Below are 18,517 nucleotides of genomic sequence, written 5' to 3'. Positions count from 1 at the left end.
GGCTGCCCAAGTGGAGCCTCTCGTGGCTGCCATGCATGGTCTAGGGTCTCTCTGGCCTTCAGCTTCATGGGTCTTCAAGCTATATATCCATGGCCTCAGGGATAACTGGTCTTGGGAACTGAGTCATGTTAGCTGGACTCACAGACTGATGTGTATAGTAGAAGGTCATTATATTCATTTGCAATAGAGATAGGTCTTTGTGATGTGTCCTTCTAAACATGTAGCAGTTTTTTTTTCTGTTATTTAGAGTATTCCCTTCTCAAGGACACTGAATTCATTTCTGAGTGTGGGATGGCAGGAAAACCCAAGGAGATGATGGACAGTGGTGTTTGGGGATTCTCTCATCCAGCCCATAGCCAAGCCTGAGAGGTTGTCCCTGCCCTTTGGTAGGGGCCTCCTCGCTGGTTACATCACGTGTGGCTTCCCTTCCTCAAGAGCAGTCACCAACACTTCCCTGATCTCCGGCCCCCTTTTTCTAGACTATGGAAGAGCCCAGCTTTTCCCCAGTGGGTCCTAATAGTTAAATAGCTGAGGCGTCAGTTTTCCTTGATGGGTTCCTACCCTGCAGATACCCTCTGCTCACCCTAGTCATTCTTAGACATTCCCCAGGCCTCAAGGCACAGGAAGCTCTCCTGTGCTTTTGTGCTTTGCGGATTACACTGCCTTAACTCCTAGAAGATCCCCCAGGTTCTCTACTCCAGCCTGTGTCCTAACAAAGTGTTGGACAGTAGTGGCTGGTTATTTGATTGTGATGGCTGAGTGCCAAGCACTCTCCTGGGCACCTTCCCTTATAACTGGTTTAATTCTCAGTCAACTTCCGGAGATAGGTCTCGTTGTCATCCCTTTTTAGAGTTGAGGAAAACGAGGCACGGAGGGGTAAAGTGACTTGCCTAAGGGTGGCAGAAGTAGAACTGCAAGGCACAGCTCCCAAAAGGGAGTTTGCACCACCCATTTCTAGCCAGGGGTCTTATTAGTGTCTCCTCTTTTTTCAAGTCAGAAAGTTGAGATCATAGATGAAGCGCAATGGGCAGCCGTGCCCATCTGGGCTTTAGAGCAGGGGAGGGGAGGAGGAAATTGTGCCGCAAGCCCCGGACGGTGCTGGGCACTCGCGCAGTGGCTGGGGTGGCGGTGCGCTGACGGCTCCGCTTTCTCTCTGCAGTGGTGCCGGATGCTCTGCGCGTGGCCGCCGGCCCGCAGCCCTCCCCGGGCCCCAGCCTGCGCGAGGGCGAGCCCTTCGAGCTGCGCTGCTCGGCCTCCACCGCGTCGCCGCTGCACACGCACCTGGCGCTGCTTTGGGAGGTGTGGCGCGGCCCCGCCGGCCGGAGCATCCTCTCCCTGACCCACGAGGGCAGGTTGCGGCCCGGCCCCGGCTACGAGCAGCGCTACCGCAGCGGGGACGTGCGCCTGGACACCGTGGGGAGCGACGGGTACCGCCTCTCCGTGTCCCGGGCCCTGGCCTCCGACCAGGGCTCCTACCGGTGCATCGTCAGCGAGTGGATCGGAGAGCAGGGTAACTGGCAAGAAATTCAAGAAAAAGCCGTGGATGTGGCCACCGTGGTGATCCAGCCAACAGGTGAGCTTCTGGAAATTGTATGTTTTAGACTATATATTATTCAGGCCAATGTGGTGTAAAGAACTCGGCCGGGAGCCTTTGTCTTCTCTGACAAGATTTCTGCTCCTCCTGGGAGGCCTCGCGTTGACGGGTGAGGGAGTAGGGTGGTGTTAATGGTTTGGGGAGGATGCATTTGTTTTCTGCCAAATGCCGAGACCGCTGGGAAGCTGCAGGTTACGTAAGCTACTATGAGAATTTTGTGACTGAAAGATTAAGTCCTTTTAAGTGCCAGGAGAGGTCCGGCCTGGTGGTCAGAGGGGCTTTGGGGTGGAGCTGCCCCCAGCCCGCTCCCTTGGCTTCATTTTGTTTGGTGTTTCCTAAATCTCTGCATCTGCCCTTCCCCACAGCTGTTGGGGACGTGCCTGGCTCATCCCCAAACCTCTTGTCTGACTTGGGTCCTCTAGGCCTGCCTTTCAGGTCCCCTCAGATGTAACATCCCCTTGTAGGTGAGGGATTCCCTAGGGCTGGGCCTCTTCTTATGTCCTCTATGCCGCATACCCCAGAAGCATTCAGCCCTGGGGTCTATAGGCAAGAAGTTGTTGTCATCTGTGAACCAGCCTTTTCAAAAACAACAAACAAAAACCCTTCTTACTCCTGCTAGAGAAGTAATTAAGGAAATGCAAAATACATTTTCGAAAACCCATAAAAATAAAAGAAAAACAAATAGGAAAGAAAAACAGGCCATTTTTGACTCAGTTTCCAACAGGCATCAGTAGAGAACCTACTGTGTGCTCAGTTCTGTCCTGGGCTGTGGGGTCAGAGATGCTCAAGGATCGTTCCCAGGCCTCATGGAGCTTCTGGCTTGGCAGAGAGAAAGTGTAAAGAGCCCATCTCAGGGTGATGTCACTGCTGTGCATGGTTGGATAGACTTGGTTTGCTGGGAGGCTGACATCTCCAGATCTCAGAGTACTCTGCTGCTGTTGCTGCTGCCTCCTGTTTTGTAAACTGGGAAGACCTTGGCTGGACTCATTTCCTGACTATAAACAAGAGTGTGTGGTCGCTCTGTTGCTCAGATTGGAAGGAAAGCAGGAAACGATACACACGGGGAGTGTTTTTCCTCCGCAAGCTGCATTGTCCTGCGCACTCTACCCTGCATTTACACCACAACACAGGAGCTGGATTTGGTAAAAGCAGCCCTGACTGGCCACTGAGTGACCGCGGCCGTCAGTGAGGTTGGAGGTGCTCTTGCCGACAAGAGGGGCTACAGGTCACACTCAGTCTTGGTTCTCCTGGCTGCAGAAATCACTTTCCAGATGGATTCAGGTCACCTGCCTTTTCAGAAGTGATCTGCCAGGAATCGGACCTGAGAAACCACGGATATTCAGCTTGCATCAAACAACTGTTTTAACGGGGCAGGAGGGTTAAGAATTTCAGCTTGGCAGCGAATTATCTTTTCATACAAGAATTTCAGTTGTAAAGGTATTTTTTTTTTTATTTCAAACAAGCCACAAAACCCAGAGTATAGTTATAAGACTTGAATACCCTGAGTCTATTAGACAGGCAGTAGCATCTGGCTCTCACCTGAGCCTGAGGGTTCGTAGCTTTTTGTGTCATGGGCGTCTTTGACAGTCCTTTGAAGCTCACAAACCGTTTATCAGAGTTAATGTGTTTTAATTCATAAAATACATGTAGAGGATGACAAAGGAAAACAATTACATTGAATAGTAATCAAAATATTTTTAAGACAAATTTCTTATATAATAATATAGTGTTTTATTATTGCATTAAATAATAAGATAAAGTGGCAGGCCTAACAACTACTGTAATTTCTGATAAGTGATGAATATAAATGATATTTTAAGATATCTGCAACAATGGTAAGGTGATGTGAAAATATCTGTGATTTCTATTGGGAACAAGGTCCCAGGAACAGATAATACTACACTGGTTTGTTGCTTAGTTTCATAATGAGAGGAGCTGCTATATTTCACGTAGAGGTTAGTAAAACAAAGACAATTTGTTTTTCCCATCCATGTCACAGATTCCTTAAATTCTCTTTGTGGACCCCAGGTTAAGAACCACCACACTAGAGTGATGGTCTTTCTCTCATTTTCAACACCTGCATTCTCCATAGCTAGCTTTTTTTTTTTTTTAAATTAAAGTGTAGTTGATTTACAATATTATGTTAGTTTCAAGTGTACAACATAGTGATTCAATAGTTTTATAGATTTTACTCCATTAAAGTTATAAAACATTGGCTATATTTCCTGTGCTGTGTATTACATCCTATATCTTATTTATTTTATACTTAGTAGTTGTACCTCTTGATCCCCTTCCTCTATCTTGCCCCACCCCCTCCGCCTCTCCCCACTGGTAACCACTAATTTGTTCTCTGTATCTGTGAGTCTGTTTTTGTTCTGTTATATTGATTCGTTTGTTTTATTTTTTAGATTCCACATATAAGTGAAAACATGCACTATTTGTCTTTTTCTGTCTGACTTACTTCACTAAGGATAATACCCTACAGGTTTTGTTGCAAATGGCTAAATTTCATTCTTTTTTGCAGCTGAGTAATAATCCATTGTATGTGTACACCACATCTTCTTTAATCATTCATCTGTTGATGGACACTTAGGTTGCTTCCATATCTTGGCTAATGTAAATAGTGCTGCTATGAACATTGTCCATAGCTAGCTTCTTAAGTATTCTTATTGCATTGTTATGATAAATGGCACAAAGCTACTTAAATGGTGGAGATGATGTAGGTGGCAGTAAACCCCCCTATATTAGGAGTGGTCTGGTTGATGCAGATGTTGGTGTCTAATTTATAGGTTCAGTTATATCCAGTAGGAGAAAGCCTGCATCACCACAGGCTTAGTCTGAGGTCCCCTCTTGCATTACGAGTCCTTAGAACTGATTCTTTTTTTCCCTTCACCATGCTTCATCCTGTCCCAGCAGTGAACCCTCCAATACCATAGAACATGTGACAACTATGCTTAGTGATATGACAAGATATTTAGCCACTTGCAGGGAAAAAAAATTAGAAAGTGAACTATACTGTTAAAGAGATGTTTCTGCCAGTATTTCTAAACGCAAGAATCTGTTTTCTCCATGCATACTGTCCACAGCTGCATATTGCCCACTTCTTCTTTCCTCAGCTGGCTCCCTCCTGAGCCTTCTTTTACCGCCAGTAGTGGTGGCTGGCATAGAGGGACTCTGGCAGTATTCTGGGATCTCTGACCATGGTTTGTACATGGGGTGGTTCGAACCGCAGCACAGGCTCAGGGCAGCAGTTTCCATACTGACTCCTCTCAAAAGATGTCTCATATTATTTTTGGCTCGTTTAAAGGGTGAAGGAGGAGGAGGAATTTGGAAGAAGGTGGGTGGAGGTGAGAAATTAGACTTCAAATTCCTTTTTCTAATACTATTCCCACCTCATTTTCTGTCTTCATCAAGGCAGATCTTGAACTTGGCCTGAAACACTTGTTTGAAATATCATCAGCCATTGGAAATATTTATATGAAAGTCATTTACTCCAAAGGGCATGGGTTTTGGGGTTGCATCTTTTCTGAACTGAGTGACAGCGTTTGTCGCTGAGCTGACCCGGGACCGCAGCTGGTGCTGAGTGACTCCTGCTAGAAGACCAGGACTTTGCTGTGCGTCCACTTGAATCCCCTGGGAGGTGTCGGCTATTTATCATCTAAGCAGTTGTTCCTAGAGCATTACCACGTGTTGAATGTTTCTCTACTCTGATTACAGATGTTCAACTTCTTTGCAAAAAATCCCTTGAATAAACTAAAATGTTTCCATGTAAAAAGCTTTGACAGGGGAATGCTGAAACCACATCTGCCTGGAGACCGTGACACAAAATCCTTCAGTGCTTCGTCTAAATATAGTCTACTTTTAATTATCCACACAGAGAGGGCAGTGGCATGGGTAATCCAGAAATCACTGTGGTTTGGTTTTAGAATATATGCTTTCTCCTTGACTTGAAGGCGGGTGTGTGGAACAGAATAAATGATGCTCTAAGTGCATTGCCTTTGGAAGACTTGACTCGTTAGGCATATTGTCTGGTTTCACTCTCCCAGTCCTTCTGTTTAGGATCCTCCCCACCCCCTTTTACCCAGAAGATGGTTTCACCCTCACTTCCTACCCTCCAGCTCCTGGCCCCCAACTAATAATATGTACCGGCCAGAGCTGAGCTGTCTTTTCTCTGAAAGTCACCCAAGGCCTGTCATGCATATGGAGAAAGTATAATTTTAGTTTTGTAATGTTCAGCAGACTTGTTTTCAAATGATAGTGTACGTGATAATAGTGTAACACTTAAGAGCAAAGTCCCTAGAGGCAGACAGCCGGGATTTGAATCTTAGCTCTGTCACATATTAGCTGTGGCACCTTGGGCAAGTTATTTAACTTCTCTGTGCTTCAACTGCCTTATCAGTAAAATGGAGATGATAATAGTACTACCTCGTAGGGTTGTTTTGAAGATGAAATTTATAAAGCACTCAGAAGAGTGCCTGGCATATAGTAAGCATATATATATAAGTGCTTGCTGCTGTTGTTGTTTTAATGAAATAAAAAGAAATATGGTATGTTTCATTCATTTATTCAGTACATTTCTCCAGCACTTAAAACTGTACAAAGCCTTCTAACTTGAATGTTGCAAATAAGAAGGTAAAGGGAGATGATCTAAGGGGACGGGGGTGGAAGCAGCAAATACGATCGAGATTATCTAGATGTCCTTGTTTTTAATTTTCCAGTTCTTCGAGCCGCTGTGGCCAGGAATGTGTCTGTGGCTGAAGGAAAGGAGCTGGACCTGACCTGCAACATCACAACGGACCGAGCGGACGACGTCCGACCCGCGGTGACGTGGTACTTCAGCAGGACGCCTGACAGCACCTTGCCCGGCCCCCATGTGTTGGCTCGGCTGGACCATGATTTCCTGGTGCACAGCTCTCCTCACATGGCCTTGAGTCACGTGGATGCACGCTCCTACCATTTACTGGTTCGAGATGTTAGCAAAGAAAATGCTGGCTACTATTTCTGCCACGTGGCGCTCTGGACACCCGGGCACAACAGGAGCTGGCATAAGGTGGCAGAGGCCATGTCGGCTCCAGCTGCCGTGGCTGTGACCTGGCTAGGTGAGTGGTTTGGAGGATGGCTCTTCACCTCTCTGGCTTAATTCCTCCTCTGGGATATGGAGAGGTGTCAGGGAGCTGTGTGCTCTGCATTGTTTTGGCCTTCTTGGTATCAGGACAAGCATACTCTCTCCTGCATAGATCCCCAGCTGGGGGAGAAAGCAAAACTGGCTGAAATAGAATCTGGCAGGCAAGGGAAATGTTTAGATAATGTGGCCTCAGTTGTCTCAGTACCCTCATCTGAGAGGATATATATTCCTTTCGTTGTCGAGATTTGCAGGGTCGGGGGCCCTGCTGAACGGCTCTTTGAAATGGATCTTTGTTGGAGGGAGAACACTGCCATTCTCCCTTTCCTTTTCCTAGACTCCTAGGTGCTCTCTGGCAGGAGCTGGGGCTTTTCTAAAGCCCAGGGAAGAAAAAGAATTCCTTCAGTTAATGGAATACGTTTTTTTCACTGAATGCCCCAGAATGCCCAAATGAATTTTTTTTTGCAGATACCAGTTAAATCCAGGGCGCTTCCTGCTTCCCCTGCTCTTCTGGAGGGCTCTCTCCCCACGTCTGATTCCCAAGGGAGGAGCAGAGTGGCCCTCAACTATTGCCCTCCTTGCCACCCATGTTATTGTTACTTGTCATATATGTGAAGGTCATTGTCATATCCTCTTCATTTTTTACCATGCTCATCTTCCCGATCTCTTATTTTCCTGAATGCTTGCCCTCCAGGGCTGACTTTTCCTAATTTTGTTACTATCTTGTAATTAATTGCAAGTGAACTTAGGCAGGATGGGGCCGGGTGGAGTGTGGAGTGCTTTGCTTCCCACGTCCATTACTGCAAAGATGGAGACAGGCCTGCCTGTTAGCCTCTTCCCTGTTTTGAGCTTGATCTCTCTACTGTCCCCTGACTGTTCCGAGCCCGCATGAAGGCATTTGGCATTGCTCTGTTAGGAGGTAAAACAGATCTTTAAAGGCTCGGAAATCATTTCCTCCTTTGTCTAACGCTAAACATCCTCCCGCCGTGAGCCCCAACTCATTTCTCAGCTCTTCCTTGTCTCTGCAGTGAAATCTTCTCCTGGGCTAGTGGCACATTCCCTGTCTGTTTCTTCCTAATAAGATGTTATTTGGCAAAGAGGGGGAGTTGGCAAGTGGGGACAGAGGGGGCAGGGAGAAGACGAGTAATAAGAGAGTAAGCAGAGGGTCCATCCAATTCTGAGCGAGACCGGGCGGGGTGTTAGTCATCCCTGGTAGCAAAGTGATTCTTTGATATCTGCAAAGTGAAAGGAGCGGGTTCATCTGGCGAGCTTTTATTCCTGCCGTCTGAACCCCGTGCGAGAGACTCATCATGAAGTACTGAACTGGAACAATGTTAGCCCAGCTAGAACTCTCCTTAGCAACCTTCAAAATAAAACAGATGTTGTCAGCACCAGAAGAAGAGTTTTCATCTCTGGAGCTGAATGTGTCTCACAGCCCTGATCCTCGGTGCATTGTGCGGTGCTGTCAGATCCCAGCGCGGACGCTCGGCACCCCTCCCCCACCGACTTAGAATCACAGCTCAAATGGGTCTCTCTCTCTCCCCCCCCCCTTTTTTTTTTTTTACAACAGTGCTGCCTGCACTCCAATTTGAGGGCCTCTTTGAAGTCCTCATGCACTGATCCCAGCCTATCCTGGGGGGAGAGATGCAGCGACTGTCAGGAAACAGGAGGGGAGCTCTGGGAGGGAATGGGCTCTTTTAGCTGGAAGGGATTTGTTGGTGGCTGTGTTCTCCGGAGAGTGGGAAGAAATAAAGAGACTAAATTGTGGGAAAAGGTTTGGTTATTATTCTGAGGATCCAACACGGTTGTTGTGAAAGCTGTCAGTATGCTTTTCCCTGGCTGATCTAAGGCCCCAGACCCCGCATCTCTCACAGTTCTTTGCACGTAATGGGCACTCAGTAAACACTGGCCTGATGGGTAGATAAACCAGCACCAACACATGGATATGTTAAAATATGTGCATAGGAAAAGAAGAATTGCAAAGAAAGCAATAACGTTCAACTCAGAATATTCAGGGATACTGCACATGGGCAAACCCACCAGGAGTGTAAGTGGTATGCTTCTCCTGTCTTCCCCTTAAATCTCTCCTCCTTCCCTGTGCCTGTGACTCATACCATTACAGCTCCCTGGACACTTGTCAGGAGGCGAGTTGGGCCTGAGTACAGCAGTAGGCTTTTTCTCCAGGACCTCCTGATTGGATTCTCTGCTCAGCAGTGATCAGGCCTGGCTTGACACTGTGTGATTCTCTCTAGATCTACCACATGTCTGCGTATGCATGTGGATACCATGCCACATGTAAATTGGGGCCTGCTGAGGCTAACTGAGAGGTGGCAATAAGACAGGAAGTACTCTATTTAGATAGGTCATCTTATGTTGTGTGACTGTGGAATATTGTCACAAAAGAGCTCTTGAGAAAGCCAGTTCCCTATGCTGGTATTACACAAAATGCTCAATTTTGCTACCTGACAGATTAAAAATAATAACTACCATGTATCGAACACTTACTGAGTGCCAGGGACTGGGCCAAGGGCTTTACACGCATTAAATATTTGATCCCCACAAACAGTGTGAGTGAGGTACTGTCCCAATCCCCACCTGAAAACCACTGATTTTCATTTTGCTCACAATTTTGAGGGTCAGGAATTAGGGAAGGACTCAATGGGGTTCATCTCTGATGCACATGGTGACAGCTGGGACAGCTAGGGCTGGGGATCCCCTTCCAGATGGCTTTCCCATGCACTTGTCACCACGTTCCAGGGCGTCTCTCTCTGTCCCCACGTGGTGTCTCATCCAGGCCCTGTCCATGTGGCTTGGGTTTCTCATGGTGCCGTCTTCTCAGGACAGTCATTCTTCTTACACGGCGGCTGACTGCCAAGGCACAGGAAGTAGAAGTGCCTGGCTAGTTGAAAGCTATCCCTGGAACTGGCACAGTGCACCTCCGCTGTTTTCTATTGGTCAGAGCCATCACAGAGTCTGTCCAAGTTCAAGGGGGTAGAGAAAGAGACCCCATCTCTTAATGGGAGATCAGGAAGGTCACATTGCAAAAAGGGCACGTGAGATGGGAAACGTTACTGCATCATCTTTGGAACATAGAATCTATGCAGCGGTTAACGCTTGTTCCTTTTATTTCAAAAGAAACGTTTAGAATGGCTTGGACAGAATTATGGCCCTAGGTCAAATCTGTCCCAAGTATTTTCATCTTGAGGGGAGTCTGTCCCAAGTATTGTCATCCTATGTGGAAACAGTTTGGCTTTGGGGATCAGCTTCGCTCCTGAAACTCTAAAGCACAGAGTCCTAAAAGCTGGGTGGTTCTTGTCCTCATTTGCTTGGGCGCACTGAGTAGATGAGGGGTTGAAGCTGATTGGGTTCTTCTCACGTTCCATCGTGTTAACCAGAGAGATCAGGGCAATGACGTGAATGGGTCTGTCAAGTCCAAGAGCACTTGTAGCAGCTGGGAGGACTACGATTTTTTAGAGGGTAAGAAAAAAAATCTCTTTACTTAGGATGGATGCCCTACTTTTGAAGGGAAAAAGATTTAAGTTGGGTTGCAAAACGAAGTCCCATTTAAAGCAGGAGGCACAGAAATAAAATCAAGATCAAAAGGGGTAAAAAAAAAAAAAAAAAAAAACCAAAGAATAGGTATTGCAAGATGGTTGGGATGGATTAGTTACTGCATTTGAGCACTGAACTTGCCTCTGAAGTTTTGGAGAGTTGAGGCCAAAGAGATGTGATTATACAGTCCTCCTCTGATGATGGAAAACAAACAAAAGAGAGACAAACTTTTTCTTGGCACTGAATTTATCATGTGCTTTTTTTTTTTTAATTAATTAATTAATTTTTGGCTGTGTTGGGTCTTCGTTTCTGTGCGAGGGCTTTCTCTAGCTGCGGCAAGCGGGGACCACTCTTCATCGCGGTGCGCGGGCCTCTCACTATCGCGGCCTCTCTTGTTGCGGAGCACAGGCTCCAGACGCGCAGGCTCAGTAGTTGTGGCTCACGGGCCTAGTTGCTCCGCGGCATGTGGGATCTTCCCAGACCAGGGCTCGAACCCGTGTCCCCTGCATTAGCAGGCAGTTTCTCAACCACTGCGCCACCAGGGAAGCCCGATCATGCGCTTTTTTTATTTAAGGGGCATTCGATAGCATAATGGACAGTGCTTTCAACTGTTCTTTTACAAAAGCTCTAAGTGATTGTTTAAATGGATGTTTCTTATATCCACTCCCCATAAAAGCTGAAGGCATACATCTTAAGTGTGTGAAGGAGTTTTTGTAAGAAACTGAGTTACTATGGAGGACAAATGTTGCTTTGTGTTGATCCAATTTAGTATGTGGCTAAAACCATAGAGAATCTGGAGGAATGGCTGCTTAATGTGCATGTTAAGCCATCTCTCTCTGCTATCAGATGTCTTAAATGAGCCCTTGGCAAGAGTTGGATACTAATCAGTTCATGGTTGAGCTCTCTGCCTGAAGTCCCAGACTTCTGTGGTGTTAATTGGAGAGGGTTCCACGGGCTTCAGATACATGAGCAGGACACGGCAGAGCTGAGTTGTGCTATTCAGGCTTAGGCACCTGATTTGCATTCTTCCCCACTTGAGGACCGTCCCCTCTTCCAGCCGTGTGCCAGCGAGGACGGTAATTATTTTTCTCTAAAAGGAGCTGTTAATCTGCTAAGTACTTGGTGGAGACTTGAGAGTTCTTTGCCGTCTACAGAAGATAAGATTTAGATCTGCAGAATTTTACGGGCAGCTACGATCAGCTGTCTGTCCAGGATTATCTCTGATGGCAGAAGAGCGATGGAGTCCTGCTGCACCACCTTCTAGGCGTGTTATCTTGGGCTTATCGCTTATGGTTTCTAAGCTTTGGTTTTCTTGGCTTCGTGGGATAATGCATATAGAGTGCTTCACGCAGTGCCTGGCACTTAAGTGCTCTATACATTTTCATGGTGGTGGGGTTGTGATTTATTGGTGTTTTTGGGGGGAGAGTCAATATAGAACGTGCTCTGCCCCACCAAGTTCTTAACCAAGTAAGCCACAGGGGTGTCTTAGGGCATGGAGAACGAGGAATGTGTGGGTCCAAAGAAAAGGGGCTGAGCTGACTACACCTAGCCCCTTTCTTGCCTCTGCCCCCAAATCTGGTAATTCTCTCTTCTTTCTCTGGGAGGAGTGAGTGAGGATGAAGAAAGAAAAAAATGGCATGATTGTCACTTTGGGTGTGGGGCATAGGTATTCCATTCAAATAATGTTATCTCTATTGCTCTGAAATGACTAATGCTGACTGCAACCTCATAATAATGGTTCTCCTAAGTGGGGTAAAGTAATAACAGCTCCTTATTTATAGCCTTCTCTTTTTAAATGTTAGAGAATATTTAATTGGGCTTTTTGTTTTTTTGGCTGTGCTGCGAGACTTGCAGGATCTTAGTTCCTAACCAGGGATCGAACCCGGGCACCCGGCAGTGGAAGCCCGGAGTCCTAACCACTGGACCACCAGGGAAGTCCCAGAGAATATTTAATTGTTGTATACCAATGATGATAGTGGCAACTCTTTGACAATTAGTCAACTCGCTCAGCTGCATCTAAAGTACCTGCCCAGTTCAGGGTAATAAAACTGGCATCGGCAGAGAAAAGGGCCCTCTTCCTCCTGTTTCTTCTGACTCATGCTTGCAGCCTGTTCATCTAATTAGCTCTCCCAAGTTAACTAAGCTTCAAAAGGGGGTATTAGAACATGGCCCTGTTGTACACAGTTCAGGATCAGTGCCTCAGCTGTTATCATCCCTCTTGTCTTCTGGGATGCAGCTGACTTTGAGAAGCATGAATAACTGGGTGTGTAATGAGGTTGTGCAATTCGGCCCTAGTGGGAGCCAGGCCACAGAGCCAAAGCCTCTCCTATGATTCTCCTCCCCTCCGCGCTGTGCAAGATCTTAGTCTTTGAACTTAACCTCCTTTGGGCTTTGATTTCGGTTTTGGTTTGGTTTGGTTTGGTTTAGGAAACGTATGTGAAAATAGTATCTATCATATAAGGTTGTTCTGAAGATTAAACGAGAATGCAAGGAAAGTGTATGGCCTGGGTCCCTGGCATACAGGAAGCCCTCCATAAATGCCAGTTATTAGTATCCTTGTACCTTCCTTACAGAATTGTTGTGAGAGTGAACAAATGAGGTAATCTGTGAAATCCCCCGGTTCAGGTCCCTGCATGTGGTAGGCACAAAATATCTGCTTTTACAAATTAACCAATGATTCGGAACATTTTCATTGTTTTGAAGGTTATAACAAAGGAGTTTAATGACCCATAATCAAAAAACAAAGTCTTTCTTGGTGGGGCTTGCACTATGGGAGGCCGCAGCTTCAGGAGGTGGTGTGTAAATGAGCAGGTCGTCCTGGGAGCTAGATTAGGGAGAGATCCTTGTTTCTCGGAAGGTTAGTGATGTCGTGCCTTAGACTGGCCTCAGTATTCTGTGAAAGGGCTTACGATGTGGGTGGGTTGTTTGTTTGTGTTAAACTTTTGGAGTAGAAATTTACCCAGAAGTAGAACAAACCACCAGCTTCAACAGTTACCAGTATTTTGCTAATCTTATTTTATCTCTCTTCCCTCCCCTAGACGCACACACGCACACACTCTCTCTCTCTTTCTTTCTTTCCCCTGCCCCCTCTTTTTTTTTCCTTCTGGAAGAATGTAAAACACATCCCAGACATCATGTCATTTTGCCATTAAATACTTTAGTATGCATCTTTAACTGATAAGCATTTTTTAAACATAACCACTATTACATTCTTAGATGATTTCTTGATGAGATCAAGCAGAATATAGCAGTAATCAGTAGTGTAATGCTTATGCTGAAAATGAGCATTTTTATGCAAAATATTGAATTTAGTCCAGTTCAGCAAGTGTGTTAATGTCTTTTATGTACAAGGCACTGCATACATAGCACACACAGATGAATCAAGTAGGGGGTCCCAGACCCTGAGAAGAGCCCTATAAGAAGGTCCATGAGGCAGACAGACCTGTAACTGAAGTTCACAGCAATGTTCAAGTAAAGTCCTCAGAGAGCAGGGAAGCTGGCGGGTGGTAGGGTCTCTGTGAATGTTTGCTGAATAAGAAGTAGAGGTGGGACAGGCTGATGAGTTCACAGGAGGCTTCCTGTTCAGTAGGAGAGGCTACCTGAAGAGGTCTGTGCACGATGGACCTTGAGGAATAGGCCCAATCTCTGCCAACAAGTTTTAAAATTGTGAAACAACAATAAAGGAAGATTTCCATACATGCACCAAAACATAAAAGAAATAGGAACCCACTCACACGCCTACCATTCTGATGTAGTGGAGTCATATCTTTTCTAGGAGTGTAAGTCAGAAGGCGACCTCCTAGGCTGGGGGATAGTTCAGATGACCTTTGCACATCCTTTAAATCACTGGAACTTATGCCTTGTAAGTCCACAGGAATCCACGTGTTTGTTTGTTTTTGCATTAGGATCCTCCTTTTGCGGGCCTAAGATTTAGTTTTAACAGAGAACAAGGAGACCAACCAGTCAATGAAGAGATTTTGCTCTTCTGCCAAGCTGGCATTCCTGTAACTAGATGCGCATACACTGCAACCCCTGTACTCTCCTTTCTCCACATTTGGATACATAGATTTAAACAGATCCATCTAGGGGGAGAGGAGGGAGTAGAATGGGGGAATCGGCTCAGTCATTTACTCAGCGCCTTACTGAGCAGGTGTCCCAGGTGCTGAGGCAGAGGCAACAGGGGGAAGAAGCAGCGGAGGCGATGAGGGAGTGGTAACAGGTGCCACCGGCACGGAGTCTGGAGCGTGTACAAGAGGGCAGTGGGCGGTGGGGCTGGACAGAGGGCTTTAGACTCACACTCTGCAGGGCCTTGAATGCCAGGCTGGAGAGTGCGTTCTTCACTCAGTAGGTGAGAGAAAAGCCACCTACTGGGAGGCTTCTTGAACAGATGACCTGCTGGTGGTGTGAGCCCAGAGGCGGGTTGGAAGGTTATTATAATCGTCTTGGCTGGTGGCGGCAGAGGGCCAGGACGGGAATGGTGGTCGTGAGGTTTTCACTTCTATGCACAGATATTTATAGAGCACCTACTGTGTGTGAGGCCTGGAATGTGAGAAGTGGAAGAGACACTGAGGAGGGAGAATTGCGAGACTTAGGCACCGTCTGAAGAGGGTGGGATATGGCACACCTTTCAAGAGGGGGGACTGGGAGAGTGAACGGTGGGGTGTGGTACCAGGAGCAGTGGTAGGAAAGTTAGGAGGAGGGGCCAGCTGTGCGTGTTTGGAGTGAGGTTTTAGCTGTGTGTGTGTGTGTGTGTGTGTGTGTGTGTGTGTGTGTGTATGTGTATATGTGTGTCTGTCTGTTCCCCTGCTTTGGCCCCAGCTGTTTCTTAGACTCCAGGTTCAAACACTGGCACAGAGCTGTGTCCGTAGCATCTTGACTTGGTGTCTCCATTGCATCTCAACCCAATTCACCTCACTCCGCACCCACCTCTGCCAGTACACCCCCCACACCCCCTGCCACACATACATGGACCAGGCACCAGTCTAAGCACTTTCACGTATATTATTTTAACTATTAATCCTCATGATAACATTGTGAGGTGGTTAATGTTATTCTCCCCATTTTTACAGATGAGGCACCAGAGAGGTTAAGTAATCTGCCCAAGGTCACACAGCAAGTGAAGGCAGAGCCAGGATTCAAATACAGTCTGGCTTCCAGACCCCTGGCTCCTCACCACTGCTCTTTACTGCTTCACGGTTTGTTGTTCAGGTTAATGTGGTGACACATGCAAAGGGTCTTCGCGTTGTGCTCGGAATGGAGCAAGCTACTGCTGCTTCATGAGGACTCTTGATGATCTGGTGTTCCCATTTGGTCCTGACAGGACTTGAGGAGGGCAGTCTTGCTGTGCGCACAGCCAGTTCAAGTCTGTCCTTTCCACATTAAATAAACTTGGTTGTCCGTGTCCTCACTCTAGTTGCTGTGCTAAAGTCCCCCATGAGGAAAGGATCTGAAACCCTGGATGTGGGCTAAGTTGGGAATACCTCGTCTTATGCGTGTGATGGTGTAAATACATTTCAGTGTTTGTTCCACAGTCAGCAGTCACTGGAGAGGCAGCGTGTGTGTTAGCACGCTGCCCAGGGCCAGGAAACCCCCCAGCTGTGCATCTTTAGCACATTCACCTGTGAAACGAGGTGGCAGATGACATTCTAGCATATTTCTCTGTAGCGTCCACATCACTGAAGACATTCTCCCATCAGCGGGCAGAGCTGCGCTGGTTCAACTTTTTATGGCACAGGGTCCAGGCTCACTTGCAATTAAGTGCTTGTGAAGATGACATTTGAGGGAATTAGGATTTTGAGTTCTTGCCATTTCCTGGCCACTGAGTCATTCTTGGGGAAGTCATGATGTTATACATTTCGTTAGAAGTATAAATCACAAAACAACAGTTCCTTGACCTCAGCAGTTTATAATTTGTATGAGTCATAAATAAAAGCAACGTTAAATAAAACTAAACTGTTTGATGGAGGTGATGTGAATACAGTGTTGGCAAATGGAAAGTTCTGTTTAGGTAGAATCATTTGTCTCCTAGCAGGCAAAGCGCTACAGGAGAAAAATGTAGCTTTTTCCAGAAGTCTTAGTATCGAGGCAGCAAACATTTATTGAGTGACTACTGTATACAAAGCTGTATGTTTGAACCTTAGGGACAAGACCTTCAAGCAAGGAGTAATAACTGCTTTACAACAGTACCTACACGGCTTATGGGAACACAGAGAAAGGGTGTCCAGGAAGGGAGCACAGAGGAGGTAACATTGAAGAATGAGAGCAAGTTTGCAGGGCAGTCAAGAGGAGAGGCCACCGCAAACAGGTCACCCAGTGGTGCAAGACTGCAGTGACTGGAGAACTTAAGATAATTAGATGTGACATGCAGAGGAGGTATTGGTAGAGGAAAGGAAGCAATGAAGGGGGTCCTCATACCAGTTCCTGGGAGGCTTTGAAATGTGGAGTTGTAGAAATGGATTAAATGCAAACAGTGAACCTCACAGGGGGAGGGATTCTATACAAGTGAAAAATAACAAGACTGTGACAGTGGCAGTGGGGACACTAGGAGAGTACTTGCTGGCTTCCCTCCCTCCCTCATCAGAATTTGTGCCTGGCAGGAAGCAGGATGGTCATAGTGAGCGGGCTTTACTAGAGCCAGGAAATCAGTGAGCTGCCTTCAAGGTTGGCAGAATTGAATGGGAGAGTTACGTGTGTCAGTGAAAAAAATACCGTTTGGGGAGTTTGAGGATGGCCATACACAGGAGGAATGATGACCTGAGGGCCTTGCCTTTGGGGCAAAGCCAAGGATGGCAGGAACCCGCGACACGGTGGGTTGACTGGCCTCAAGAGCTAGAATGTACTCTGAGGTTGGGTTTTCCAGTGCTGTTCCAGTGGGGGCTTTGGAGGTCTCTGGGCACTCCTTGGCATGCCAGAGAATGTCTTGGTAGAGCATGGACACCCAACTTCTTGAGAGATTCTTCTCAGAAGACTCCAACTTCCTGGGGAAACTAACAGCTGGCCTCACCCTCTGGAAAGAGCAAGACTCTGACTGGGGACATTTGGCTTCTGGGCTTGGGAGGTTTTCTTGAGGGGGGATAGTGGGGGCAGTGTTGTGCAAGTTTTGCAATAACAAACTCTCCGAGGATCCTTCCCATACAACATAAAGACTTCCGTTTCTATCGCTGTAGCTAATAGAATGGGCATTTAATTGTCAGGACAACCATAGCGCTTGTCTTGTTCCTTTTGCTGATTCTTGGTAAATTGCTCTGTCTGATTTGATTTTTTTTTTTTTTATCCTGGCCCCTCTCTCTCTTTCAGAACCAGACTATCAGGTGTACCTGAATGCTTCTAAGGTCCCTGAGTTCTCAGACGACCTCACCGAGCTGGAATGCCGGATAGTGGACGTGGGGATCACCGAGGCGAGTGTCCGTTTCACGGTGTCCTGGTACTACAGGGTGAACCGGCGCAGCGATGACGTGGTGACCAGCGAGCTCCTTGCGGTCATGAACGGGGACTGGACACTGAAATATGGAGAGAGGAGCAAGCAGCGGGCCCAGGACGGAGACTTCATTTTTTCTAAGGAGCGTACAGACACGTTCAATTTCCGAATCCAAAGGACTACAGAGGAAGACAGGGGCAATTATTACTGTGTTGTGTCTGCCTGGACCAAACAGCGTAACAACAGCTGGGTGAAGCGCAAGGACGTCTTCTCCAAACCTGTCAGCATATTTTGGGCATCAGAAGGTAGGCACTTCCTTCTTGTTCATAAACATTTTTGTTTTGTTTTGGCTTAAGTCATCCCACTGTGCATTTTCAGATGCACAGTCACTCTGCAGGTTTCCATTTACACTAGGGATCCAAGAAATTCACACTCCAGTGACTGTGCCTCTTATCCTCAGCACGAACCCCTTTACGATGATGATGCTGAGAAGGGTAAGTCCAACAAGAGGGCTGGGGCTTGGTCGGTGGTAGGAGATCATCTTGTAGGAGCTCACAGGGTGCCTGGGGTACGCCATCGACACTACGGCCCTGCTTGGTGATCTGAAGCCAAACTTTGCACACGCCTTTGGGAGTGTATCCGGGTCCATGAGTTCCCGCTGGATGCAGGCACATTTCAGACGCCCCAGATGAGTGGGCAGCCCCAGGCCACTGCGCCTGCCCCGGAGCGGTCAGTCACCCATTCAGAGAGAGTGTTCCTGGGGAGAGCTGACAGGAACTTAAGGGAAACAGTTTCTTTGATGTGTTTCCTCCCGAATGCTCAGAGCCCTGTG

The 18,517-nt window shown here is 47.0% G+C and overlaps 1 protein-coding gene across 1 annotated transcript in view; it reads left to right on the top strand.

Annotated features, from left to right (window-relative positions):
- Positions 1–18,517, top strand: part of PTGFRN (prostaglandin F2 receptor inhibitor) — a 75,385-nt gene that overhangs the window by 31,393 nt on the left and 25,475 nt on the right. Inside the window, exons 3-5 of the mRNA XM_061183629.1 lie at positions 1,160–1,573; positions 6,313–6,693; positions 17,565–17,990. Of these exons, the coding sequence (XP_061039612.1) occupies positions 1,160–1,573; positions 6,313–6,693; positions 17,565–17,990 (1,221 nt within the window). The remainder of the gene's footprint in view (positions 1–1,159; positions 1,574–6,312; positions 6,694–17,564; positions 17,991–18,517) is intronic.

The sequence above is a fragment of the Eubalaena glacialis genome, chromosome 3 (assembly GCF_028564815.1).
Source record: "Eubalaena glacialis isolate mEubGla1 chromosome 3, mEubGla1.1.hap2.+ XY, whole genome shotgun sequence".
NCBI lineage: Eukaryota > Metazoa > Chordata > Mammalia > Artiodactyla > Balaenidae > Eubalaena > Eubalaena glacialis.
This window is presented reverse-complemented; position numbering and strand designations above follow the sequence as displayed.